Source organism: Lissotriton helveticus, chromosome 11, assembly GCF_964261635.1.
Source record: "Lissotriton helveticus chromosome 11, aLisHel1.1, whole genome shotgun sequence".
Lineage (NCBI taxonomy): Eukaryota > Metazoa > Chordata > Amphibia > Caudata > Salamandridae > Lissotriton > Lissotriton helveticus.
Window position 1 is genome coordinate 1063650362 of NC_136072.1, and position 27209 is coordinate 1063677570.

General features: G+C 51.4%; 1 protein-coding gene across 6 annotated transcripts in view; it reads right to left on the bottom strand.

The window, feature by feature from the left end:
* Nucleotides 1-27209, bottom strand: part of SBNO1 (strawberry notch homolog 1) — a 1344504-nt gene that overhangs the window by 172761 nt on the left and 1144534 nt on the right. For all 6 annotated transcript variants that reach the window (XM_078667602.1, XM_078667600.1, XM_078667599.1 and 3 more), the window contains one exon: nucleotides 13335-13472. In XM_078667602.1, coding sequence (XP_078523728.1) covers nucleotides 13335-13472 — 138 coding nt within the window. The remainder of the gene's footprint in view (nucleotides 1-13334; nucleotides 13473-27209) is intronic.

Below are 27209 nucleotides of genomic sequence, written 5' to 3' on the forward strand. Positions count from 1 at the left end.
CCTTACTCGACATGTTTTGATAAAGCGATACCAGAGTTGGCATATAACCGCGAGGATTATAATGCACTTAAGAGTATATGGTATGCGTTATCATGGAACAGCTATTAGGACTTGGTTCCGCAAGCTGCAAACGGGCTCAGCTCATGCCAGAGCACCATCTCACATTATTCCAAGCACTCTGCCTTCAGGATTGATAAGGCCTGCCATAGGAGTGACTGATAGGAATATATGTGTCCATGTTAGGGTTAGATATAGGAATACTATATCTAAAGCAAAGGGTGTGTACACCACCTTGCCCCAGCTGTCAAGCAGCCAGTTGTGTCGGTTTTAGTTAGTCAGCCCAGGGGTGCCATAATACATGCTGCAGCCCCTGGGAGACTTCTGGGTGCACCTCTGCCCTGGGTACAGGGACTTGGAGAAGGCCCAGTGCCAATTCAGTACCTGGGTACAATTTGGAAGAGAGAACAGCTAGGCTGTGGGTCTGATTAGCAAGCCCACAGCCAGGGAAAGTCGTAAACCAGTGAAGCAAAAAGCAAAAATCTGGGTGATCAACTGGGTGATCATAGGATTGCAGACCCTACTCTCTTACACCAAGGACTTGGCCGTAGCTCTGGAGTCCTTAAAACGTTCCAGCGCGCTGTCCGCCTTGTCGCCAAAGAGGCGACATCCATCAAAGGTAATGTCCATAAGGGATGCTTGGACATCGCCCGAAAAGTTGGCGGACCTCAGCCAGGCGTGGCGGAGAACCGCCACCGTCGTTGCAATCGCCCTGCCTAGCGAGTCCGTGGTATCCAGTCCATACCGAATGGAATATCGTGCTGCATCCCTTTCCTCCGCGAGGGCAAGGGTTAGTTTTGCCTGGACCTCCGTCGGGCACTGCGGCAGCACTTCTGCAACCGTATCCCACAAAGAGTGAGAGTAACAGCCCAAAAGGCAGGCGGTGTTGACAGACTGCAACGCCAAACTCGGTGAGGAGAATATCTTCTTACCGAACTGGTCATACCTTTTGGATTGCCAATCCAGAGGGGCGGTTGGGAATGCGGTCTGGGAAGTCGAGGCCTGGATCACCAGGCTCTCAGGGGTGAGGTGAACGGACAGGAAACTGGGGTCGCCCGGAGCCGGCGTCAGGCCGCGTTCCGATCCACAGGGAGGCCTGTGGAGGGCTTGGACCAGGTGTCCAACAGAACGTCAGTGAGGGCCTCGTTGAACGGCAGGAGAGGCTTGCCTGCGGTTTGAGTAGCTCAGTGCGGAGGTTAGTCCTCACGGCCGTGACTGGGAGCTCAAGAGCCAAGGCCCTGGCTGCCCGAGTCAACACCACGTTGCCACGGTAGGAGGGGAGACAAAACCAGTGTCGGGCGAAGTGTTCAGACCACTGGCCTCCCCACGATCGCCCGCCCAGTCCTGACAACTACCACTGCAGGGCCAGAGGGTCCTCAGACCCCTCCCAATCCCCCTCGTCATCCATCTCCTGAAGGTCAGGAAGAAATGATGGAGCCGGGTCATCGGTGAAGGGCTCACAGATTTGCGTCGAAAAACGGTGCCGGTCCAATGCCGAATCCTGACCGGGGTGGGGATCGGGGACACCGCCCGAGGAAGGCGCCGGGGGCGACACCCTTGGTGACGCCGCCGGAGGGGGTCATAAGGTCGACCGGCGTCATTATAGATCCAAGCCTCGATCCTGAGGAACCCTGCGGCGTCGGGACTCAAGTCGTCGCCGGGGCCGAAGCACCAGACGGGGAAGGGGCCGAAGCCGCCGGCCCGCTTGGGCTCCCAGACGGGTCCGCGGGGCCTGAAGGCACCTCGGCAGGACCAGAAAGAGGGAAGCGCGACCTCATGGCCGCGAGGAAGACGCTGATCTCCTCCGCATCGCGTTCAGCCCATGGACTGGAGGGTGTCGAGCTAGACGCGGTGCTTGCGGCTTCGGCAGAGCCGCGTGGGCGATGTCGCTTCCTCGACTTCTTGTGCCTCGACTTACCCGAGGACTTTGAGCCCGACGAGTGGTGTCGACTCGCTGAGCTGTGATGACTGTGGCCCCACTACCGGTCCCTCGACCTCCTCCTGGACCGGGACCTCGGGCGGTGCGGGGCCGGCTGCCGGATCTTGAGTCGCTTATGGGAGCGCTCACGCCTAGCTTTCGACGTCAAGGCCCGGCATTCGGGGCACGACTTGTCATCATGTTCGGCCCGAGGCAATAAAGGCACCAACGGTGGGGGTCGGTAACCGACATCAGTCAGCTACAGTCGTCGCAGGGCTTGAACCCGGGCATCCCTACCGGCACTGAGTCGATAAATGATTCGAGAAGATCCAAAATAGATCAAAAAAGTTATTAAAAAAGTGACTAGGAGTACTGCTCTTCCCAGATCTGCGCTTGCTGGCACGGAAAAAAGAAGAACTGACGTTAGCTCGCGAGGGCGGCGACTAAGTACTCCGACGTCATCCCGGCAACCACGACGGACGCGGAGCCACAGACGATGCCTCCCGACGCGCAGGGGTACTGCTACGCAAAACTTTCCGGATCCAGTCTGACGCCTGGGGATATTCGAAGGTAAGGAATCTAACACTAACCTGTTTCTTTCAGATATGGGTGGTCAGCAGGATGCAGGAAGCCATGAGTCCCAGCAGCCTCAAGGTCTTCCTGACGGAAACCCTGGACAAGGGCAGAAAGATCGGAATTATAGTCCGAATGTCCAGCAGCGGCCAGGGCGACTGACACTGGATGCTGGGTGTAGGAGAGTAGGGTCTGCTTCCTATGGTCACCCCCACTTTTTGCTTTGCTTTACTGGTTTTCGACTTAGATGTGGGTGAGGGCCTGCTAATCAGACCCACAGCCCAGATGCACTCTTTAAATTTCAACCATGTACTCTAGGTACATCCACAATTGGGAATTGGTTCACCTTATCAGCCCCTGTACAAGTGCACCATAGGTGCCCAGGGCATAGGTGTAACCAAGGCCTACCAGGGGCTGCAGCATGCATTATGCCACCCCTGGTTTGCCACTCAAACTGACAACTGGCTGATCACTCAGCTGGGGCAAGGTCGTGTAATCACCCCTTGCTTAGGTATAGTATTCCTATATCTACCCTTATATATAGACACACAGTAACCTATAAGTCACTCCTATGGCAGGCCTTAACAATCCTGGAGGCAGAGTGCTTGGTTATGTGTGAGATGGTGCTCTAGCATGAGCTGAGCGTGTCTGCAGCTTTCGGAACCATGTCCTTATAGCTGTTCTATGATATTGCCATACCATATACTCAAGTGCATTATGAACCTCACGGTTAAACGCTAACTCTGGTTTGGCTTTATCAAAACATGTCGTGTAAGGTGTCATACGCTTTGGAATACTACCCCCTCGCCAATTTACTACCCCCTCGCCAATTCTGGCGACGGGGGTAGCATTCCACCCTTCTAAAGGGAGAAGACATGTTAGTGCTGACTATCCCGGTTAAAGTTAACCAGAGCCCCAGTGTCACAAAATGGACGCTGCTGCCACAGACACAAGTCTGACCTCCTGCTGCTGGGAGTCCTTCCAGTCACGGAGGTTTGGACAATAGGTTTACTGCCTGGAGAGGTGCGAGCACCACCCCAGACAGGACTTTGTGTATTGGGACAGGGAGGGCTGAATAGATTGATACACTGCCTGGGGCACACTAGGTGTTCCATGCATACCCCAGCTCAAACCGGTTGCTGGGGCACTCCAGCCCCAGCTCTGGCGCGAAACTGGACAAAGGAAAGGGGGTGTAACCCCCCCCTTCCTGGTACCACCCACAGGAGGGACCTAGAAAGTAATACAGCCCCTTTTAGTAGTATAAAGGTAGGAGCTGAGTCCTGAGACTTTAGATTTGATCCTGAACTGAAACTTGAAACGAAACTCTGGACCTTCGACGTTCTGCTGAAGCTGAAGAATCTTCCTTGTGGCCAAGGAGTGACCACCCTGGGCAACCAGGCACCATCCAGCAAATCAACGGCTTGCTTCGTCGACGTTCCCGCCGGAACCCGAGCACAGAGCCTGACAAGACCCAGACTTCCAGACCCCTCTGACCCTCTCTTCACGACTGTGCACTGGGGATTGAGAAGCCCCGAATCCGAGCTCCACCTTCACCGAAGATCAGCCCTCCACGAGTTCTGCGTGGGTCCCTTCTGCTTGTGTTCTGCTCGACGCGTTGTCCGGTTGCTGGCCCGTTGGCTAGTAGCCTCTGTATCGACAATCCTTTTGAATCAACTCGCTGGTCTGGTTGCTCCAGACTGGCCCTTGCCTCCCTGCAAAGGTGAGGCACCTCAGACCTTGCTGGCCGGCACCAGAAGCCTTCTTTGAATCCTGCGTGGGTTGCCTTTGCCAAGGCTTGTTGACTCCAATCCGGCAGTCGACCCCTCCATCTGCGAGAACCTTCGTGGGACAGCTCGCCTCCAGCACCTGGTTGTCCTCGACGCCTCCTGGTCCGCGTGGCTGAAGAGACTAGCTTCACGACAGCACCTGAATGCTCCTCGATGTCGTCTGGTTCCTTCCTGGTTCCACCCGGTCAATGGCTAGTGACCCAGACTCTGTCCCCTCTGCTGTCAGGTCCTCTTCATCCTCGATCCACCCGGACATCTTGCTCCTGGTCGCTTGCAGCATCTTTCTCCAGGTCTCCATAGGCTTCAACAACGAAACCCGACACATCTTGACACCTATGCACCCGCCGTCCGCGGGGGAGATAACGCGAGTACTTTGGTGCTCCCAAGGGTGTTGACTATCCAAGTGTCTAGGTTAACTTCTAAGTCCCCATTGACTTTGCATTGACTCACGTGTGTGTGTAAATACACTGCACGCGCCACCTGGGGGCCTCCTACTCCTAACCTAAGGTTCAGTTAGTGTAGCCCCAGCGATTCTCTAGGCCTTTCCTGGTGAATGGTACTTATACCACTATTCCAACTAAGTATCTTGTTATGTGCTTTTGCCTCTGTTCTCATAAAGAGTTCAGAGAAGTGTGTTAGTAAATAAATACATATATTTTATATATATCCTGTGTGGTGTCTTTTCATTTGATATTCAAGGGGTTACATATGGTAAAACAGCTGGCTTTACACGCCCTCAAGAGTCTTTTAGCCTAAGACTGTTTTGTCCACGCTACCACTAGGATAGCTTGTCTATAAGGTTGACTTACAACCATCACCATAAGGGTTGTTTGGACTGGTGCAAGGTGTTCACTAGAATAGTGAACATCATATACCAGGCCAACTTCTCACACTGGAGATCACGGTTTGATCCCCTGCTCCGGCGGCAGGGGTCTGCCCAGCACCATGTGACTCTGGGCAATAGCTCGCTTAATCTTCCCGGCGGTCCCCAGCGCCTTGACACCTTTGGGTAATTGTTTGCGCTTTACAAATACTAGACATTTACTGTTTGGAAGGAGAGGCCCAAAACTGCTATGTATCCAGAACTGCCCCGATGAAAAGGAGAGTCTGAGAGGCAATCAGGTGTGACTTCGGTACGTTAATAGTGAACCCCAACGAATGCAGGAGGTCCACCGTAGTCTGGAGATGGGAGACGACAGCCTGGGGTGAACTCCCCTTCAACAGCCAGTCGTCGAGATGGGGGAAGACTGGATCCCCTGATCTGCTTAGATGAGCTGTGACCACCGTCATCCCTTTCGTTAACACCCGAGTGGCGCTGGTAAGGCCAAAGGGGAGCACGGTGAACTGAAAATGCTTGTGGTCTACCATGAACCGTAGGTAACAGTGGTGGGCAGGCAGGATGTGGATGTGAAAATAGGCGTCCTGCAAGTACAACGCTACCATCCAGTCTCCAGGGTCGAGGGCAGACCAGACCTGAGCCAGTGTCAACATTTTGAACTTCTCCTTTCTGAGGAAACGGTTGACGTTGCTGAGATCCAAGATAGGACTCATGCCTTTGTCCTTTTTGGGTACCAGGATGTAGTGGGAATAACAACCAAGACCTACTTTTGGCACAGGGACTTGCTCAATGGCTCCCTTGGCCAAAAGAGCTGTAACTTCCTGACGGAGAAGGGCCAAGTGATCCTCTGACATGCGGTGAAAGACAGGTGGCATGAAGGGATAGGTAGTCTCGAAGGGGAGAAAGTAGCCCCTTTGGACTATCTGCAAAACCCACCTGTCCGACGTGATGTTGAGCCAGTGGGGGAGGTGATGGCGAATCCTGCCGCCCACTGGCAACTGGTGGCCCTGAAAAGTCGGACTAGGAGGGTTTAGAGCAGAGGTCCTTCAAACTTTTTTAGGTTGAGCCACCCCAGCTGAATTTTTTTAGATGTCGGGCCCCCCACCAGGTAACAAACATTTCTTAAACCTGGTACACTACATAATCAACTGCCATCCACATATCCCAGGCCATATCCGGCAAATGATGTTAAACACTGTAAGATTGTTTAACAAACTGCAGATTTGTGAATGGGTGTGATTAAATGACAGAGGTTTATTACACAGTTCAATTCAAAATAATTTTCCAAGATAAAAATGTGCACAAATTTCTAGCAAGTCAGGAAGCAGCTGCAGTAGTCGTCTTCACACTGCCTGGTTGTATAAAAAATGTAAGTATGGAAAGACAAGACATGAAGTATAGTGCAGCAGCTGTCCTCAACAGCCTGACCCAGCTCTGTACACACAACTTGAGGAGTGCAGCAGCTGTCCTCAACATTCTGCATCACGCAAGAGCTTAAGGAGCTGCCCTAGGTTCTCAACACATGATTCCAGGAGTGCAGCACCTGGCCTCAACAGGTCGCAACCAGCTCTGTGCACACAACTCCAGGAGTGCAGCCCTTGTCTTTAACAGCCTACATCACCCGAGAGTAGTCCTCGGCTCTCCGCACACAGCTCAGGAGCTGTAAGAGTTCCCCTTTGTACTGTGCCCCATCTGAGAGCTATTTTCAGTTGTGCTTCTATTGTATATTATTGTGATGTCCAATTAACTTCTACGACTAATGACTTAATAGAGGACCACCAAGAGATCAATAACTACCAGGGAGTAATGCAATGGAGGTCTTCAGGGCTGATATGGACTCATGCAGATTGAGGGAAAAAAGAATATGAAGCTGTAGGGCAGCCATGATGCTTGCAGCTATCAAGGCAAGCAACAAATTGGGACAACATTAAAGGAAATTTAAAGAACTGGATTATTAAATTCCTCAGGAAAGCCATCAAGCAGTCGGAAATCCGAACCTAAGCAGATACATGACCACTGTTTGAAAGCGAAAATATCTGTGTTGACAGTTTATCACAATAAAATGTAGTCATTTTAAGTTTAAAAGTATTTATTGCACAACAACACCATGGTAAGCCAAGAAGAAAAGAAAGCAACACACACAAATCTGGGAATACCAGGATTAAACACAGGTGTACATAGAACTTACCACGGCATCTTAAAAACATATTTTCAGAATTAAAAAAAAACTTCTAAACGATAAACAAAGTGTTACTTTGATGTGCTGTGAACCTACTGGGAATAGTGGGGATAGAAGAAGAAAGTAGTCAGTAGCTGCTTCTGCACACCTCTCCAAGGGGCTCCCACCGAGGACCAAGGAGCTTTCCAGCCACCCTGCAGTCACAGATGAGGTTTTCAATAAAGTAAATTGTATTAGCTATACTCTCCCTGAAAGGTCTCAGCTGCAGTGGGAGTAAGTCTTCTGTTCTGTGAAACTGAAAGTGAACAGATTTCTTTTAGGCAAGCAGACGCCCTGGAAATGACTGTCTGTTAGCTTGAACGTACCTGTTTGTGATTTACAGTGTTCCTAGGCGAGATCTTTCACAGCGAGGCGGCAGGCAAATGCCAGCAATTAAAGAAGAAAAGTCAGCAAGCAAGAAGCAAACGGCAGGAGTGACGAAGCACCACTACCAAAATGTAGTAATATATGCAGGGGTTTTATGCACGCAAAATTTCTCGGCATTTCCTGCATCTATAATGCTGTCCCCCTCATTGGTGGAATGTCAGTGGTGACGTTCCAATGTGCTGGTTGGCTGCTGTTTCCCAATCCAGAAGCCCCATTTGATACAGAGGAAGAAATACCGGAAGCTAACGTACTTGCAACGTTAGACGGTAAACAAAGGTGAGATTTCAGTGTGGAGTGCGCCCCCCCCCCCCCCCCGAGATGGTGTCGCGCCCCCCTGGGGGGGCGCGCCCTACAGATTGAAGAACCCTGGATTAGAGGCTGCTGTAGAGGGGACGCTAGTGGAATGGCCCACCAGCTTGACCCCAGACCCACGACGCTGTGTCCCACATCCCGGGCCGCATAGAGGCTGGACAGCTTGCGCAGGCCTATGGCTCTAGGCGGAATGTGGCGGGGCACCCCTTCCGTTGCCACAAAAGGGGCAAAAAGCAGACTGCACGAGGCGAGTGGTGGTAGCAAGGCCCAAGAACCTGGCTGTAGCCCTGGAATCCTTAAAGCGCTCGAGCGTGTTGTCTGCTTTGTTGCCAAAAAGCGACTGCCATCAAAGGGCATGTCCAAAAGAGTTGATTGGACATCACCCAAAAAGCCAGGGACCTTAGCCAGGCATAACGTCTCAGGGCTACCGATGTTGAAATCATCCTACCTTGCGAGCCAGAGGTGTCCAGCCCACATCGTATGGTGAACTTCGCTGCAGCTCTACCCTCAGCAACTGCAAGGTCCGGGCCTCCTCCAGGCACTGTGGCAGCACCTGTGCGACCGTGTCACACACAAAATGGGTGTAACGGCCCAAGAGACATGCAGTGTTCACCAACCGCAGTCCTAAGCTGGCAGAAGAAAACATCTTCCCAAGGTGATCCAGCTTCTTCCCTATCAGGTGGAGCAGTAGGGAATGCACCCTTGGAAGTTGAGACTTGGACCACCAAGCTCTCGGGGTTAGTGTTTTGGGAGAGGAAAACAGGGTCGCCCGGGGTCAGGTGGTGGCATCAGGCAGAACGGCAGCAGGGGCTCTGAAGAGGCCAAAGCCGGCTGAAGCACCTCTGTCAGGAGGTTAGTCCTGACCGCCACCGTAGGAAGCTCAAGGTTCAAGGCCTCAGCCGCCCTACACAACACCACAGCGTAAGAGACTCCCTCCTCCGTAGCCACGGTAGGGGGGGAAAGCATGCCAAGGTCTGGAGAAATGTCCATCTCCTCTCTCCAGTCAAACTGGTCTGCCAGTAGGTCCACAGACCCTTCCCAGTCTTCCTCACCGTCCTCTGGTGGCCACTCAGGGCGATTGGGAACACCAGGGAAAACCAGAGATACAAAAGTACCGGTCGGCACTGGTGCAGACGCCAGTAAGGCTCTGTGTCCATGTCGATGGAGAGGCCGGGGTCGACGTCTGTTGGGGACCCAACCGGTGTCGGAAGGGGCAGAGGTGTCGCCAATGGATTCAGCGACGGAGGAGATATCGTAAGGTCGACCGGCGCCGATCCAGATCCAGGATCCCTGCGATGCCGGGGGAAGCCTCTGGCATCGAAGGCCTAGAACCCCCAGTCGAGTCCACAGGGCCCGAAGGCACGCCAGAGGAGTTGGGCTGCCCAAATATGGAGTGGAAGGCTTGTTAAAAACTACGAAGTTAGGCAGGGGTTGCTCCGGGTTACCGGGAAGGGAGGGAAGATCAGAGTGGGTGGTGCCGAACAACTACCTGCCGCATCCCATCGGTCGACAGACGGGGAGAGCGCGCAGAGCGACGGTGCTTCTTCACCTTCTTTTTGGAGCTTCAACTTATCCGAAGATGAAGACTTTGACGCGAAGTGGTGCTGATGGCTCCACGACTGGTCCTACGGCCTCCCTCTCAACCCAGACCTCGAGCGGCACAGAGCTGACTGCCTGGCCTACAGAAGCTTTCAGGACTGCTCCCGCAAAGACTTCGGGCCATGGCCCGACAGTCGGAGCAGGACTTCGGGTTGTGGTTGAGCTCTAGACACCTAGGCACACTAGATGCCGGTCCGTCACCGACATCAGCTTGTGACAGGAGCCACAAGACTTGAAGCCGGTCCGCCGATGTGACATATCTGTACACCAGGAGTCGAACGATTCTAAAATAATGTCGACAAAAAGACAGCCAAAAAGTGACTTGCGGTACTGCTTTCTCCGGATCTGTGCGGGCTGGCGTGGAAAAAGAAAGAATGGATGTCAGCGGGGCGGCGTTCAAGTAGATACCGCGACTTCATTCTGACGATCACGATGCCAACGACGAATGCTGAGTCGACTGACAAGCAGGGGTACTGCTGAAAAAAAATTGTCAGAATCCAGTCTTACGCCTGGGAGTAATTCTAAGGTAAGGAATCCATAGCGAATATCTCTTTCAGATACTTGCGGACACGTATGAGGCAGAGCTAGAGGAGGAGGAACTACCTGGCTTGCAGCAGGAATCTCTCATAGTCTCGATCCTGATGCCCAAACGAGACCCGACAAAGCTGACCTCATATAGGCCAATAACGCTACTGTCCACTGATTGCAAGATTCTAGTCAAGATTCTAGCAGAGCTCAATGCTCCGGCCGCTAATACACCCGGATCAACACAGGTTTGTACCGGGCAGGAATACATCGCAAAACATCTGCAGGCCTTTTCATGTATAGGATCGGGCCCGAGCCGCTACCCCAGGACCTCTTGCCTGGTCCTGGAAAAGGCATTTGACACCCTGCCCTGGCAAAACCTCTTTGAGACACTGAAACGGATAGGGCTGGGACCCACCTTCAGAGTACAAGTGAAGCTATTATACATGAATCTCAAGTCCAGGGTATGACTGGGTAAATACATCTCACCGCCCCTCAAGATAGAGAGAGGCATCCAGCAGGGGTGCCCCCAATCCCTCCTATTGTTCGCCATGGCGATGGATCCTCTTGTGATATGGTTACGCCAAGATGGAGAAGCTTAGGGCATCCCAGTAGCTGGTACTGTGCATATTGTGTCCATGTACGCGGATGACATGCTACTGCATGTACGAGATATCGCAGCGGATTTCAGCCCCATATAGAACACACTTTCGGACTTTACGGATGCAGCAGGGCTAAAGGTTAACTGGGCAAAATCCACAATATACCCCCTGAGCCCAGACCTTCCCCTGCAAGAGAGGAGTCAGACACTCTAGTATTGCCTGAGCCCCACGATACCCTGGCATCGAACTATCACTCTCACGCCGACTTATTTGAGGGTAATCATTGTACAGTCCTAGTGGGAGCCAGAGCAAACTTTTGGAAGACTCTGCCCCTAGCCCCAACAGGCAGAATAGCCTTGGCGAAGATGATCTTAGGGCCGCAATTGACTTTGCCAATATCCCTGTCATTCCCCCCCACGTCATTTTTTCACGGACTGGGCGCCTTAGTAAGCTTCCTCATATGGGGAAACGGACGCTAGAGAGTGGCCCTCTGAAAGCTGCATTCCCGACAGACAGAGGACGACTGGGGGCGCAATTCTTCGAGGCCTACTTTTTTGCGGCGCAACTCCAGTGGCTGTTCCGATGGACAGCGGGGCGACATCTGGAGGAGACCGGCTTGGAGATAGGATCCATGAGGGTGCAAGCTATTTGCCGCCTGCGCCTCCCCGGCACTCGTCCAGAGTCTATATATCCTATACAGGTGATGGTAGCACGTGCATGCATGCTACGTGTTCACTGCATGTCCGGTGGGACCCCCTTGTATACCACCCTATTACCGCTACCCAGAAATGGAAGATACTATTCCTCTCGAACAATGCAAATTTGGACGAACCACTCGGTCCTAGAGATGGGATCCCTGTTCAAGGAGGGCCAACTACTCCTGTTCGACCAGTTCTCAGAAGAGACCGGTCCCGCGCGGAGACAATTCCTGCTCCACAGACAATCTTAAGTAGCAGCTGCTTCTGGGACCTCTCAGAAGGGGGTACCCGCAACACACCCGGTACTTCACACAATACTCCATATGGGCACGGGATGACAATTTAGAAAGCAATCCGGGATCTCACCACCACTACACTTGGGTGGGAGGAGGAGATAGGGCGCCCACTACACGATAAGGAATGGGAACAAGCCCTAGAATACCCAAAGAAAGTGTCCCGCAACGCCGAATTAAAAATATACAGTTCTCCAAACTACATCGTGCCTACCTTACGCCAGCGCAACTCCAACGGTTCTACCCAGACACGATTCCTATGCCCAAGATGTCAAACCCTGGATGCAACATTTAAACACGTTTTGGCTCTGACCCACAATACAGTCCTAATTCAGTACAATACATGGGACACTGCAGGAACTAACCGGGCTCACTGACATTCACAACTGGGAGGCCAGTGGGACTGGGATATTCCTCAGACGAAAGACCCTTAAAGTTCAGACGCGCTTTGCCTCCCTGGCCCTTCTACTGGCGAAGAGAGGGATTGCAATGTACTGGGGAGCCCCAGATGGACCCCCATTTATCAGCCTGGACAGAAGCAATTATTAAATGGGGCTCGGCAGAGGAGGGAACAATCAGGCAGGAGGAGGTAAAAGGTGTATGCAGGAAACACATTTCCACAGAGTGGGCTACAGTACTGCACCAGTTTCACCACCACAGTAAGCACCCAGCAAACGCCACCACAGACAATTGCAACTAAAGTCCCAAGTTGAGATACGCAAGCCGAGAACACCCTCCCCCTGCCCCCCAAATACCAGTAGTGGCGACACGGCGACACAGGTACCCCCAGGTATCACGACAGTGCATGATCTGACAGTAGCCCCACGAAATTAAGAGACCTGGGCACAGCACCCAAACTCGTCTGAGCCACACTTAAGGAGAGCCCCACTCCCCTATCGCTCCCCTTACAAATACACCCAACTTAATACTTCCATCTCTCGAGGCCCACAGATGAAGAGGTTCTATTTTGTCCTGCCCCACCTAGCCCACCCCATGTTAGTAGTCCATGCGGCTAGTTCCAAGGACCGGATACCGCTCAAGATAAATTGCTCCTATTGCAGCTATATTAAGACACCACAACACTGCACGGCCATAGCAGGGTCAACAATAGACAAACCTGCTACTCAAGTACACTGTCACACCCTTAACAGACCAGCAGACATGTAACATACAATTATATTAACCGTGCCAATTGTTAAGACTGCAACCATGTAAAATGTAATGAAAAATCCAATCAAAATTGTTTATAAAAAAAATACATGGTGAGGTCATACAACCACACTACATAATATACCACATTTCCTTCCTTCACCTAATGACTTAATCCCACAATTTCATATATACAGGTATTTACTTTACCAAGGATGTAAATGTCCAATTAAACAGAAAGATTTCTTCAAACACAAAACTCTGACACCATAACAAAACTAGTTGGGAAAAACTGAAATTGTATGTAACTGATTACAAATATGAAAACATCAAGAGTTCTATCAGTCATTTGAAAGAAGACTCAGCCAGATAGTTTACCTTCTTGTATCTCTTCTTCAAATCTGTATAGGTCTCCAATTTAAGTTGTTTCCCTGTGTTTGGCCTATAAATTAAGAAAAGCTTTTTTTTGGAATTTACTTCTTTTGCTAAGATGGTGGTCTTCTTGTTATTGCGGATCTGAAAGAAAAACATGCTCTGGTACCCAAGTTACAGACAACATGCACACTGCATTTTAATTTCCATGTCCAACGCTGCACAATAGAAAAAAAACATTATCACATAATTCCATGCACTTTGTTTAATTTCATCGCCAACTCTTTGAGAAGTTAAACTCCTGAAAGAGCAAAAGCTCAGTTCAGATGAACCCTTTTCACTGTTTGGGAATTCAACCAACGTGGACATAAGCTGTTGAGAAACATCCCTCTTTGACATCTTTGTGCACCCAAACAAACTTTTTTGGCAGATGAACAGGTTACTTACATTCGGTAACTATGTATCTGTAAGAGACATACATTAGTTCTAGATTCCTTACCTTAGAATTACCCACAGGCTTCAAACAGGCTCTGTAGAATTTTTCTGAAGCAGTAATTTTACGTGTTGGTAAGTGGAGTCGGCCAACGCTATGTCGGTTGTTGGCGTTGTGGTTGCCGGGATGACGTTGCAGTGTCGACTTAGACGCCGCCCTTGCGCGCTGACGTCCGTTCTGACAGGACTTTCCACGCTTGAAGGGCAGAGCCATGCAAGACACTGACCACTGGTGTACAAAACTAGGGCCGTAGAAGGGAGTCCCAATCCCTATAAGTCAGTTCGCAGAACGGGGAGGATGGGTGGGGCAGTAAGGAATCTTTAACAAAATGGTTACTTACCAGTAGGAGTAGCTTTGCAGCTTGAATAATTTTCTGGATTCACATGCTGTGCATTATTCCGCCATCTAGTGGTTGGGTTTGGAATTGTATTTTTTTCTTCTTGTTTTGGTCGCTGCCGACCACCATTTGGTGCCAGGTAGGTCCCCTCTGTGACGTCAGATGGTACCCTGGAGGTCGACGTGCGTGGTAGCCATCTTTGGATTCTTTTTTCCGTTCATATTTATATTTTGTAGTCCTCGAGATTTATTTATTTATAAAGTTTTTTATAAAGCGCACGCGACCCTTACGGGTATCAGAGCGCTTCACAATTTTGGGTAAGAGGGATACAGTATTGGGGAAGCAAAACATTTGTTACATAATTATGCAAGCTGCGTGCAAGACTCCTGTAGGTATCGTAACTTCACATAAGGATAGGGTAGATACAGCAATGGGTGAGGAACATTCGAACATATGTATGTACAACGCATGTTAACAATGCTATTCACAAGTATTTAAACATGTCAAAAGTCAATCAAGACGACTGAATAGAGATCGTCATTAAATAACTGATGTAATCATTTGCTTCCCCACTTGTTTGTTTTCCCTGTAGGGGAGGCCGGGTGGGTCGCAAGTTAACACAGAAAGTTCTTCAAGCCGCAAAACTACTCCTACTGGCAAGTAAGCATTTCGTTTTGCAGCGTTAATCCTTTTACTGGATTCACATGCTTGCATTAGATTACATAGCGGTTTCTCCCGTGCTTGGGAGGCTGTGGAGAGAAGAAGACCTTGCAAAAAGGTGTTAAAGCACCTTCTGTCCAATTTGAGCTTCCGTACTCATTTGTATGTCCACACAGTAATGTTTTGTAAAAGTGTGTAGTGATGCTCATGTTGCGGCTGCAGAAATAGTGTCAATGGGTACATTGGCCATGAAAGCTAGGGCTGCTCCCTTCTTTCTAGTGGAGTGAGCTGTTAGTCGCATTGTTAGTTCTTTCTGGCATAGGCATAACATGATTGGATGGTTTGTACTATCCATCATGCAATTGTAGCCTTTGTGACCAGTGATTCTATGTTGGTATGTGCGTAGGCGACAAACAACTGTTTTGTTTTGCGCATTTGTTGTGTCTTTTGCAGAATACAGAAACACCCCCCTTACGCATGTAGGGTATGGAGGCTTCTTTCTCCTTTTGCTTTTGGGAGAAAACTGGTAGGACAATATTTTGATTTAAGTGATATTTTGATACCACCTTTAGTAATAAATGTGGGATTGTTTTTAAGATTACTTTAATCCATGTGGATTTGAAAGTATGGTTCTTGTATTGTTAAAGCCTGTAGCTCACTTACTCTCCGTAGTAAAGTAATACTGATAAGAAAAATTCCCTTTAGAATAATGTGCTTGAGGTCTCCTGTCTGCATGGCCTCAAAGGTTTTGCCATTAGTTGAGCAAGTACTGTATTTAGGCTCCAAATTGCTCTAGGTGGGGTAATTATTTTTGATCTTTCTGAAAACCTTTTAATTACAGGTCTTGTGAAGAAACTTTTGCATGGTTTCCCTCTTGTGTATGCTACTATGGCAGCAAGATGCACCTTTATGCATGAGTAGTTGATGTTGTTATCCAAAATGTCAGTTAGGTATGTAATGACTGTTTCTTATGTGTTGATGCTTTGATTTTGATCATTTTCTCCTTGGATAGCTGCAGCAGGGTTGAATACCATGTTTGCCTTGGCCATTGAGGGGCAATGAGGATCATGTTTGTTCCTGGTCGATTTGCTTTTTCTAACACTCTTTGCATCAGGGGTATTGGTGGAAAGGTGTAAGCAAATGCCTGACCAGTTGAGTGAAAGTGCACTCCCCTTTGACAAGTGGTGTGGAAACCTTGAGGCAAAGAGTTGGCATTTCTTGTTCTGCACTGTTGCAAACAGGTCTATTACTGGTGTTCCCCAGAGGTTGAAGAAGTATTGTACTATTTTCTGCTTCAACTCCCATTTGTGGGAGCAGTTCTGTCTGCTCAGCAGGTCCGCTGTAATGTTGTCTACTCCTGGTAGACGTACTGTTTATAGGTTGATTCTTTGAGCTACTGCCCATTTCCTTATTTCTTGTGCAAATTCGCTCAATGACTTTGTACCTCCCTGCTTGTTCAGATAGAACATTGTTGTTGTACTGTCTGTTTGGATTAGGATAGTCTTCCCCTGGATGTGCCTCTGGAATGCTTTCGGTGCAAGAAAGACAGTTTTCATCGCCAGGAAGTTGATGTGTTTTATGGAATCTTGTTAGTTCCATTGACCATGTAGGGTGAGCTGGTTGTAATGCGCTCCCCAACCGTTGAGGTATGCGTCCATTGTGATGGTCATAGATGGAGTTGGGTTCTGAAAGGTCTGCGCTGTGCTATGTTGTTGGATTTCCACCATTGTATCTCTGCTTGCACCTTTTGTGTAACAATCACTAGATCCTCCTAACTCCCTGTGGCTTGAGACCAGCTGTTGGTAAGCCATTCCTGGAATGGGCGCATGTGCAAGCGGGCGTGAGGGATAAGTGGGATGCATGATGCCATCATGCCCATCAGTTTCATGACTCACTGTGTCACCTCAGGTAGAGTCGCTTCTTGATGGATAGCCTGTATCCTTTTTTTGCGTGGGGTGCGCTCTCGCACTCCTTGAGTTTAATCGTGCTCCTATGAAGGTTTTTTCCCTTTCTGGTTTTTTTGTTGAAGATATTTTGTGGTTTAGTGAGAAACCCAGTTCCTGTAGGGCTTGGATGGCTGTTTGAACACGATTGTGACATGTTTGCTTTGAGTGTGCCCTTATGAGCTAGTTGTCCAGGTAGGGATGGACGTGGATTCCCTCCCTTTTTAGGTGTGCCGCCACTGTAGCTAGGCACTTTGTGAAGACACGTGGAGCTGATTTTATCCCGAAAGGAAGTACTTTGAATTGATAAGGTGTTCCGTTGTGTAGGAACCGCAGGTACTTTGTGTCCTTTGTTCATAGGGATATGCAAGTAGGCGTCCTTGAGGTCTATTGTTGCCATGTAGTGTCCCTTCTCAATTTGTGTGATTATTTCTTGAAGAGAACACATTTTGAAGCGTTGTGTTAGTATCTACCTGTTTATGAACCTTGGATCTAGGATTGGCCTTTGAGTTAGGTCCTGTTTCGGTACTAGGAAGGACGAGGAGTAGGTTCCTTTGAAACATTCCTGTTTTGGTACTACTTCTATTGCTTGTTTTTGCAATAGTTCCTTGATCTCTGAGCTGTGTTAGTTCTGATCTCATAAATGTTCTTGTGTTTGGTAGGTTTGCAGCTGGTGTTTTTGTAAGCTCTATGCAATACCCTTATTTACCCAATTTTCTAATCAATTGTCCGTTGTGATATTTTTCCACTGTTTGAGGTAAAAGGATATTCTTCCCCCCACTGGTGTTTTGTGTGGGTTCTTTTCTGTGAGTGAGTCAGTTAGAGCCATTTCTTCTTCCTCTGGGGGTTTGGCCTCTGCCCCGAAAGGGCTGCTTCTGCTGTTGTTGCCAGCCTTCCCTGTTGACTTGATTGTTGCCCAGGGCTTTGACCTTGCAGTTGCTGTGACATTTGCTGTCCCTGACCAAATGCACATGTTCCTGTGATGTTTCTGTTGTTGAAACCACCTTTTTTAAAGGAACCTCTCTGCTGTAGGGCACCCATCACCCTCGTCCTTGTCCTTGTCCTTTTTAATCTGCTGAAGGGATTCATCCACTTCTTTCCCAAAGGGTGTGTCACCAGTGAATGGTCTATTGATGATAGAGGTTTGAACCTCCTGTTTGAATCCTGATATTCTGAGCCAGGCAGGTCTTCTGAGGATAGTGCCTGTGCACATTTGCCTACTGGCAGGGTCTGCAGCATCAAGGGCTGACTTTCAGCATCTAAGGGCCACGTTTTACCTTCCTGGACAATAGACCTTGCTCTTTTCTTGTCCTCTTCAGGCAGTTTATTGAGGCTCTCCTCTACTTCATCCCATTGTTGATGGCCGTATCCATTTAGAAGGGTGTTGGAATTTGCGAAGCGCCACTGTGTTGCAGCTTCCTTTTCCATTCTTCTTCCCACTATGTCCATTCTCTTACTATACTTTTCTGGTGGAGGGTCAGTATTGGAGACTGCATTAGCCTTTCATCTGGCTGTGGTGACAATAATTGAATCTAAAACTGTGTTTCCTTGATTATACTTAGGGTCTTCTGAGGAGTCCTATATTTCTACTCTGTTAAACCCTTGCTTGAGGTTGGTTCCTGGAAGGCTTCTTTGCTTTGAGCCACTATGCTAGGAAGCACTGGGAGTTATTGAGTCCCCTTGATGGCAGGGGTTAGGGTCTCCCGGAGAAAACATGGGTCTCCTTTTTCTTCCTAGAGGGTGACTCCGAAATGGTCAGCTGCCCTTTTGACTAAGCCATTGTAGAAAGCTATGTTGTCTGGTGGTGATGCTTTTAATGGATACATGGATACCTGGATACCTCCTCCTCGGGACTCTGTGTCGAGGTCGTTCCATGAATCCTCAACATTTTCGGAGATTTCCTCTTCATCCGGTAGCTCCCCGTATTCCTCAGGCTCTTCGTCGCGAGGTTGTGGGTGAGTCGAAGATACCTTCTTCTCCCTCTGCGTCTTGCGCCTCTTCGGCGTCGATGTTTTCTGGTTCGGCAACTGTAGCTTTAGGGATTCAAAAATCTCTCAGGAACGCTTCAAACTCCTTGTGGAGGAGCGTTACCATTTCGTCCTCAAGTCTTTTCCTTTTCGTTTCGACCTCGAGACCTCTCTTGGCATCGGAGGTCGGAGATTTTCTCTTCTTACTAGCGGCCACGTCCGGTGTTGACGGCCTAATGCTTTTCTTTGCCGGTTCGTGTTCGACCCTTTGCTTCGGTGTCTTTGGCAATTTTCCCTCGTTTGTAACCTTTGGTTGGGTTCAAAGGCGTTACTTTTATCGCGGCTGACCCTTGATCACCTTTTTGCTCGGCATCAGGGCTGCTTTGGATTGTGCCTTATGTTTTTGGCCCTTTGGTTCCGACGGATGTACATGGTATCTTACCTTATCAGTTTTCCTGTTTTTTTCCCGCTCATCTTCTTGTGGACGTGGATTTTTTCCAAGTCCCCTTCTAGAATTTCGACGTCCAATCCCTCTTGCGTCGATTCTGCTGGTACTCCACGTTCTTTCTCGACACTGGAGAAACCCAGGTCTTTGAGGGATGTTTCCTTCATGGTCTGTGACATCGTGGCGTAGTGGGCTTCTCTTTGGTTTCAGCGGCTTCTGAGTGTTTGACAGGAGCGCCACACAGGCCTCACAGTCCTTGTCCTGATGATCCTTGGGCAGGTACAGGTTGCAGAAGTTGTGTGTGTCACGTTGACCGTACTTGTGGTGCCACTGGGGACAAAACTTGAAGGGGGTATTTTCCATGTCCCCTACCTTGCCATTCGTGGACCGACTAGGTCCTCTGTGGTGTCGTCGCCAGAGGTCTACTCTTGTCCCCGGTTACAGAGTCGATGAAAGATGAGATTCGCTGTAGCCTTTTTTCGATTTCGTGAAGTTTTTGGGGTAAAATCCGAAAAATATTTGGAGCTTCCTGACCAAACGGTGGAAAAACTAATCTGAAGAAGGCTACCACGCACGTCTACCTCCAGGATACCGTCTGATGTCACACAGGGGACGTACCTGATACCAAATGGTGGTCAACAGCGACCAAAACAAGAATTAAAAAAAACCCAGACAATTCCGGACCAAAACAATAGATGGCGGAATAATGCACAGCATGTGAATCCAGAAAAGGACTCGCGCTGCAAAACTAATGAATGTCTCTTACAGATACATTGTTACCGAAGGTAAGTAACTTGTTCATCAGAAAGATATCATTGGTTAACGATTCCTTAACTTAGAATAGATACCCCAGCAATACCGACCCCTGAGGTGGGTATGAAAACTAAGTTCACACCAGAAAGTCCAACAGAACAGCCAAAAAAAAAACATCTCTCCGGACTTGGCTATCCAGGTAGTAATGTCTTGTGAAGGTGTGCTGGGATGCCCACGTGGCTGCCTGGCAGATGTCAATAAGCGGAACTCAACGTCCCAAAGCAGTAGAGGTTGCCACTTTAGGCAGAAAAGAGGGCCTAGTTCAACAGACCACTTTGTCCGGATGAACTGCAAGAAAAGGAGGCTTCGAGATAAGAGCCTGAAGCTCACTCACACTGCGTGCAGATGTGATGGCAAGCAGGAAAGCGGTCTTCAATGTAAGAAGACAGAGGAAAATTATGTAGTGGCTTGAAGGGAGCACACAAGATAAGTAAGAACAAGATTCAAGTCCCACTGGGGCATTACAAAAGGAGAAGGCAGAAAGAGAATAGTAATGCCCTTCAGAAATCTATTTACAATAGAAGAGTTGAAAAAAGAAGGCTGATCAGGAAGGCGCAGAAAGGCAGAGATGGCTGATAGGTAGCCATTTAAGAGTGCCTAGAGCAGAGCACTGCTGGGCCAAAGATAGAAAGAAGAGAAGAACCTCTGAAAAAGGGGCAGTAAGGGGATCCACAGTTTTCCCTGTGCACCATGCTACAAATGGGTTCAATCTACAGGTATATACAGTTTTAGTGGAGGGACGCCTAGCTGCCAAGATAACAAAAGCTGTCAACTGTCGCAGCTCAATCTCCTTGCAATGAGATGGAGGCTGGACAGGTTTGGGTGGAGGACCATCCCCTGCTGCTGCAACAGAAGATCCTCCTGAAGAGCCTGAGCCTGTAACCAGGCGAGGTCGCCCCCACACACCCCTACTCCTGTCCTTGTTGCTACCGCTGCTTCTGCCACGCTTTGCCTCGATTTCTTTTCAAGTTTTGACTTCGTTTTTTCTCACCGGACAACCCAGCCGCCGCTGAGCCGCCCTCTGACCTTTTTTCCCCGCCGCTGCCTCCCTGCGGCCCCGCCCCCATCCTGCCCATTCGCCGCCCCGCTCCCGCCACCCAGCTGCTCCTCCCTCCCGGCTCCTTACTTATGACGCCCTTGCATACGCGCAGCGGGCGCGCCGATTGTGCGCCGAAGGCGCGCCAAAGGCAAGCCCGTCTGCGCCCGTCCGCGCCTGGACCGCGCCCAGCGCCAGGACCCCTGGCCCCCGCCGATGCAAGACCACCCGACGGACCTATGACGCCGCCACCCTCAACGCACTCAATGCCGGCCGGAACCCCGCCTGCTACCGAGCCACCCCGAAACGCACCCACGGACCCTTCACCTGCAAAGTCTGCCGCTTCACCTGCCTCCGATCCTGCACCACACCCGCCAAGCCCAGCACCAACAACAACCACCTCAAGTGCATCCTGCTCAACACCCGCTCCGTCCACAGACACGCCGTGGAACTCTGGAACCTCCTCGACACAACATCACCAGACGTCGCCTTCCTCACGGAAACCTGGATGAACGCCTCCTCAGAGCCCGACATCGCCATCGCCATCCCGGACGGGTACAAGATCATCAGGAGGGACCGCGCCAACCAGACCGGAGGAGGCATCGCCATCGTTCACAAGAACACCATCCGAATCACGACCAACTCCGACGACACCCTCACCGCCGCTGAACACCTCCACTTCCAGATACACACCGACCCAAAGACGACCCTCAGAGGAACCCTCATCTACAGACCCCCGGGACCACGCTCACGATTCAGCGAAGACATCGTAGACTTCATCAGCCCGCACGCCCTCCCCTCCGCTGACTACATCCTCCTAGGGGACTTCAACTTCCACTTGGAGAACAACAACGACACCAACACCACCACCCTGCTGGACAACCTCAACAACCTCGTACTCAAGCAACTGGTGAACACCCCCACCCACTACGCCGGCCACACGCTTGATCCCGTCTTCTCCTCCAGCAATCACATCTCCTTCAGCCACTCCACCGGACTCCACTGGACCGACCACAGCTGCATCCACTTCCGCTTCAGAAGAACCACGACCCACCACCACCCGCAACAGGCTCCCCGCCAGCACAACGGACCCCAACGAAGCAGCCCGCAACCTCACACAGTGGATCACCATCTGCGCAGACTACCTCGCACCACTGAAGACCCCTCCCAGAAGATCTGCCAGCAAGAGAGCCCCCTGGTTCACCGAGGAACTCAAGAACTACAAGAACTGCCGCACCCTCGAGAAAGCCTGGAGCAACAACCAGACCACAGACAACATGACTGCCCTCAAGCACGCCACCCGCAAACACCACCACCTGATCCGCACCACCAAGAAGACAGCATTCAAGGACCGACTGGACAACAACGCCCACAACAGCAAGGAACTCTTCAACATCGTCAAAGAGCTCGCCAACCCCAGCGCCGGAAACAACGACTTCACTCCCTCGCAAGACCTCTGCGACTCCCTCGCCTCGTTCTTCCACAGCAAGATCACCGACATACACAACAGCTTCGACACACAGACCATGCTCCTTACCACCGAGCCAACGCCCCCCACCACCACGCTCCGCGCCTGGACTTCGGTCAGCACCGAGCACACCACCCGCGTGATGAACACCATCCACTCCGGATAACCAACCGACCCCTGCCCCCACCACATCTTCAACAAAGCTGACTCCATCATCGCACCCCAACTCCGGGACATCATCAACACCTCCTTCAACACCGCCACCTTCCCGGAGAGCTGGAAACACGCCAAACTCAGCGCCCTGCTGCAGAAACCAACGGCGGACCCCACCGAACTGAAGAACTGCCGTCCTATCTCACTCCTCCCTTTCCCGGCCAAGGTCATCGAGAAGACCGTCAACAGTCAAGTGGCCGCCTTCCTCGAGACTAACGGATCCCTCGACCACTCGCAGTCCGGCTTCCGGGCCAACCACAGCACCGAGACCGCCCTCATCGCAGCCACAGATGACATCAGATCCCTGCTAGACAACAGGGAAACAGCGGCCCTCATCCTCCTGGACCTCTCCGCAGCCTTCGACACGGTCTGCCACCGCACCCTAGTGCAGCGTCTCAACAACATCGGAATCCAAGAGAAGGCACTGGAATTGATCATCTCGTTCCTCACCGGAAGAACCCAGAGGGTCAGCCTGCCCCCGTTCAGATCAGCGGCCACCGAAGTCATCTGCGGCGTACCACAAGGATCATCACTCAGCCCCACCCTCTTCAATGTCTACATGAGCCCCCTTGCAGCCATCGCACGCCAACACAACCTCAACATCCTCTCCTACGCCGACGACACCCAGCTGATCCTTTCCCTCACTAACGACCCAGCCACGGCCAGAACCAACCTACACGAAGGGATGAAAGACGTCGCCGAGTGGATGAAGAACAGCCGCCTGAAACTGAACTCAGACAAGACGGAAGTCATCATCCTGGGATCATCACCCTCCGCCTGGGACGACTCCTGGTGGCCCCCTGCCCTGGGCACCGCTCCCAAGCCAACGGACCACGCACGCAACCTGGGCTTCAACTTGGACTCCTCCCTCTCGATGACCAGACAAGTCAACGCCGTCTCGTCGTCATGTTTCAACACCCTGCGCATGCTTCGAAAGATCTTCCGGTGGATCCCTACCGAAACCAGGAAGACGGTCACCCAGGCACTCGTCACCAGCCGCCTGGACTACGGGAACACCCTCTATGCCGGAACCACAGCCAAACTTCAAAAAAGGCTCCAACGAATCCAGAATGCCTCCGCACGACTCATCCTGGACATCCGCCGACACAGCCACATCTCCGGACACCTGAGAGACCTGCACTGGCTTCCCATCAGTAAGAGGATCACGTTCAGACTCCTCACCCATGCGCACAAGGCTCTCCACGACCTGGGCCCCAGGTACCTCAACAACCGCCTGACCTTCTACACTCCCACCCGCCAGCTACGCTCCACCAGCCTCGCCCTCGCCGCCGTCTCACGCATCCTACCTGGCAGCCAAGACTTGGAACTCCCTCCCCACCCACCTCCGACTGACCCAGGACCACCTCTCCTTCAGGAAGCAACTAAAGTCCTGGCTCTTCGAGCAGTAGCAGACACCCCCCTCCCCCCCAAGCGCCTTGAGACCCCTCCGGGTGAGTAGCGCGCTATACAAATGCTATGATTGATTGATTGATTGAAGAGGTAGTCTGATCGGAGGATCGATGGCCATGCTCAAGAGCTCAGGGTACCAGACTTGTCGCGCCCAGTCCGGCGCCACAAGAATGACTTGGGCTCGATCGCGCTTGATCTTCAGCATCTCAGGTAGAATTAGTACAGGCGGAAAGGCGAACAGGAGGTCGTAGTTCTACAAGCGTCGTCCAGCGAGTGAAATGTGGTCATTGTGTGTTCTTTTCGGTGGCAAACAGATCTGACCAAGGCTCTCCCCACTGCTGAAAGAGACCTTGCACTACCTCAGAGAGAACACTCCGTTCGTGATCCATCATGCCCCTGCGGCTGAATCTGTCTGCCCTGGCGTTCAGGGAAACTGCTAGGTGTTGAACCAGCAGGGATACGCCTTGATGTTCCAGCAATGTCCAGAGGGGAAGAGCCTCTTGATGGAGGTTCCACGACCCCCACCACGCCCTGTTTGTTGCAGTTGCACATGGTGGTGGTGTTGCACTACTCCTTTTACAAAGGAAGGAATACCTTCAGCGCAAGACGTATCGCCTGGAGCTCCAAAAGGTTGATGTGGTGACCGGACTCTGCCGGGAGACCAGAGACTCCTGACCTCTGCATCTCGCAGGCGGCCGCACCATCCCAGGAGTGACGCATCAGTCACTACTGTGAACCCTGGTTGAGGAAGGGAGAGGGATCTGCCGCTGACCCAATCCTGGATCGTGAACCACCACTGCAATTGACATGCAGTCCCCTCCGAGACCTGGACGACATCGGAAAGATTCCCCATATTCTGCGCCCACTGGAATTTCAGGTCCCACTGCAGAGCCTGCATATGCCACCTGGCATGATCCACCAGCCTGATTCAGGAGGCCATGAGGCCCAGCAGCCTCAGGGTCAGTCTCACCGAAATCCCGGATAGAGGCCGAAACATCGGTATCATAGCCCGAATATCCAGGCCTCGCTGCTCGGGAGGATAAGCCCGAAACCGCGCTGTAGCCAGAACTGCTCCAATGAAAAGGAGCTTCAGAGAGGGATTCAGGTGTGACTTCGGCATGTTGGTAGTGAACATCAGCGAGTGCAGAAGGACCGCCGTAGTCTGAATATGTGAGACAGCCTGGGGTGACCTCGCTTTGAAAAGCCAGTTGCCGAGATACGGGAAGACTGGAACCCCTAATATACACAGATGAGCTGCAACTGCTGCAAAACTTTCGTGAACACCCGAGGGGCACTGGTAAGGCCAAAGGGGAGCACAGTAAACTGAAAATGCCCGTGGCCTACCATGGACCGCAGTTAACACTTGTGGGCTGGCAGGACAGGAATATGGAAGTAGGCGTCCTGCAAGTCCAACTCAAGTCCAACTCTACCATCCAGTCTACGGGGTAGAGGGCAGACAGGACTTAAGCCAACGTGAAAATCTTGAACTACTCCTTCCTGAGGAAACGGTTGAGGGCCCTGAGGTCTAAGATAGGACGCAGGCCTTTCTCCTTCTTGAGTACCAGAAAGTAGCGGGAGTAGCAATCACAACCTACTTCTGGCACAGGAACGCTTTCGATTGCTCCCCTGGCAAGAGAGCTGCTACTTCCTGGCAGAGAAAAGCCAAGTGATCCTCCGACATGTGATGGAGTGCTGGTGGCATGGAGGGAGGGGTAGTCTCAAAGGGGAAGGAGCAGCCCATTCGGACTATCTGCAAAACCCACCTGTCTGAAGTGATGGTTTGCCAGTAGGGGAGGTGATGGTGGATCCTGCCGCCCACCGGCAACAAGTGGCCATGAAAGGTCAGACTAGGAGGGTTTGGAGGCTGTTGCAGGAGGGTGATGGGTGGACTGGCCCCCCAGACCTGTATCACTGGGTCCCACGTCCACGGCTACACAGAGTCTGGGTAGCTTGCGCAGCCCTGTGGCTAGATGGGGAGGAACGTGGTGGGGCCGAGAGGATGCCGAGATGTGATAGCTTAGAGTCCTTTTAGCGCTCAAGCACGGAGTCAGCCTTGTCCCCGAACAGGTGACGGTCATCAAAGGGCATTTCCAAGAGGGGGTATTGGACATCCCGAGAGAAACCAGAAGTCCTCAACCAGGCGTAGCACCTCAAGGCTACTGACTTTGAAACCGTTCTGCCCAGAGAGTCGGTGGTATCCAGCCCACACCGAATGGTGAACTTAGCTGAGTCTCGACCCTCTGCCACTGCGCGGGTGAGAACGGCCCGGGCCTCCTCTGGGCACTGTGGCAGCACGTGCACAACAGTTTCCCACATTGTATGGGAATAGCGGCCCACTGAGGCATGCGGTGTTGACCAACCCCAGCGCTAAGCTGGCGGAAGAAAACATCTTCCCAAGTGGTCCAGCTTCTTGGATTCCCTATGTGAGGGTGTAGAAGGGAATGCACCCCTAAAAGACGAGGCTTGTACCACCAAGATCTCGGGGAGTAGGGTATTGAAGGAGGAAAAGTGGGTCGCCCGGGGCCAGGCAGTGGAGTCAGGCAATTATGCTATTCAATGAGGGCTTCATTAAAAGGCAGCAGGGGCTCCGAAGAGGCCGCTGCTGGTTTAAGTACCTCTGTCTAGATGTTAGTCCTGACTGCTACTGTAGGAAGCTCCAGGACCAAGGCCTCAGCCGCCCTTACGCAACACCACTGCGTACCAAGTTCTCTCCTCTGTAGCCACATAGGGAGGAGGGGGAGTAAGCATGCAGAGGTCTGGGAAGGTATCCAAACCACTGGCATCACCCTAGTCCTCTTTAGTCGGCTCCTCAAGCTGGTCGACTAAAGGGTCTCCAGCCCATCTCAGTCCTCCTCACCGTCCTCTGGCTGCCACTCAGGGCGATAGGGAACGCCAGGGATGAATAGCAGTACAAAAGTACCCTCCGGCGCCGGTACCGAAGTCGGGCGACGTTGGTCTGGCTCAGTGTCCAAGTCAAGGGTGAGGCTGTGGTTGACGCCAGTTGGGGGCACAACCGGCATAGTCACTGGAATTGGTGCCAGGGGAGGTAACGGGAGGTCGACCTACGCCGATCCGGATCCACACCTGGAGCCGAAG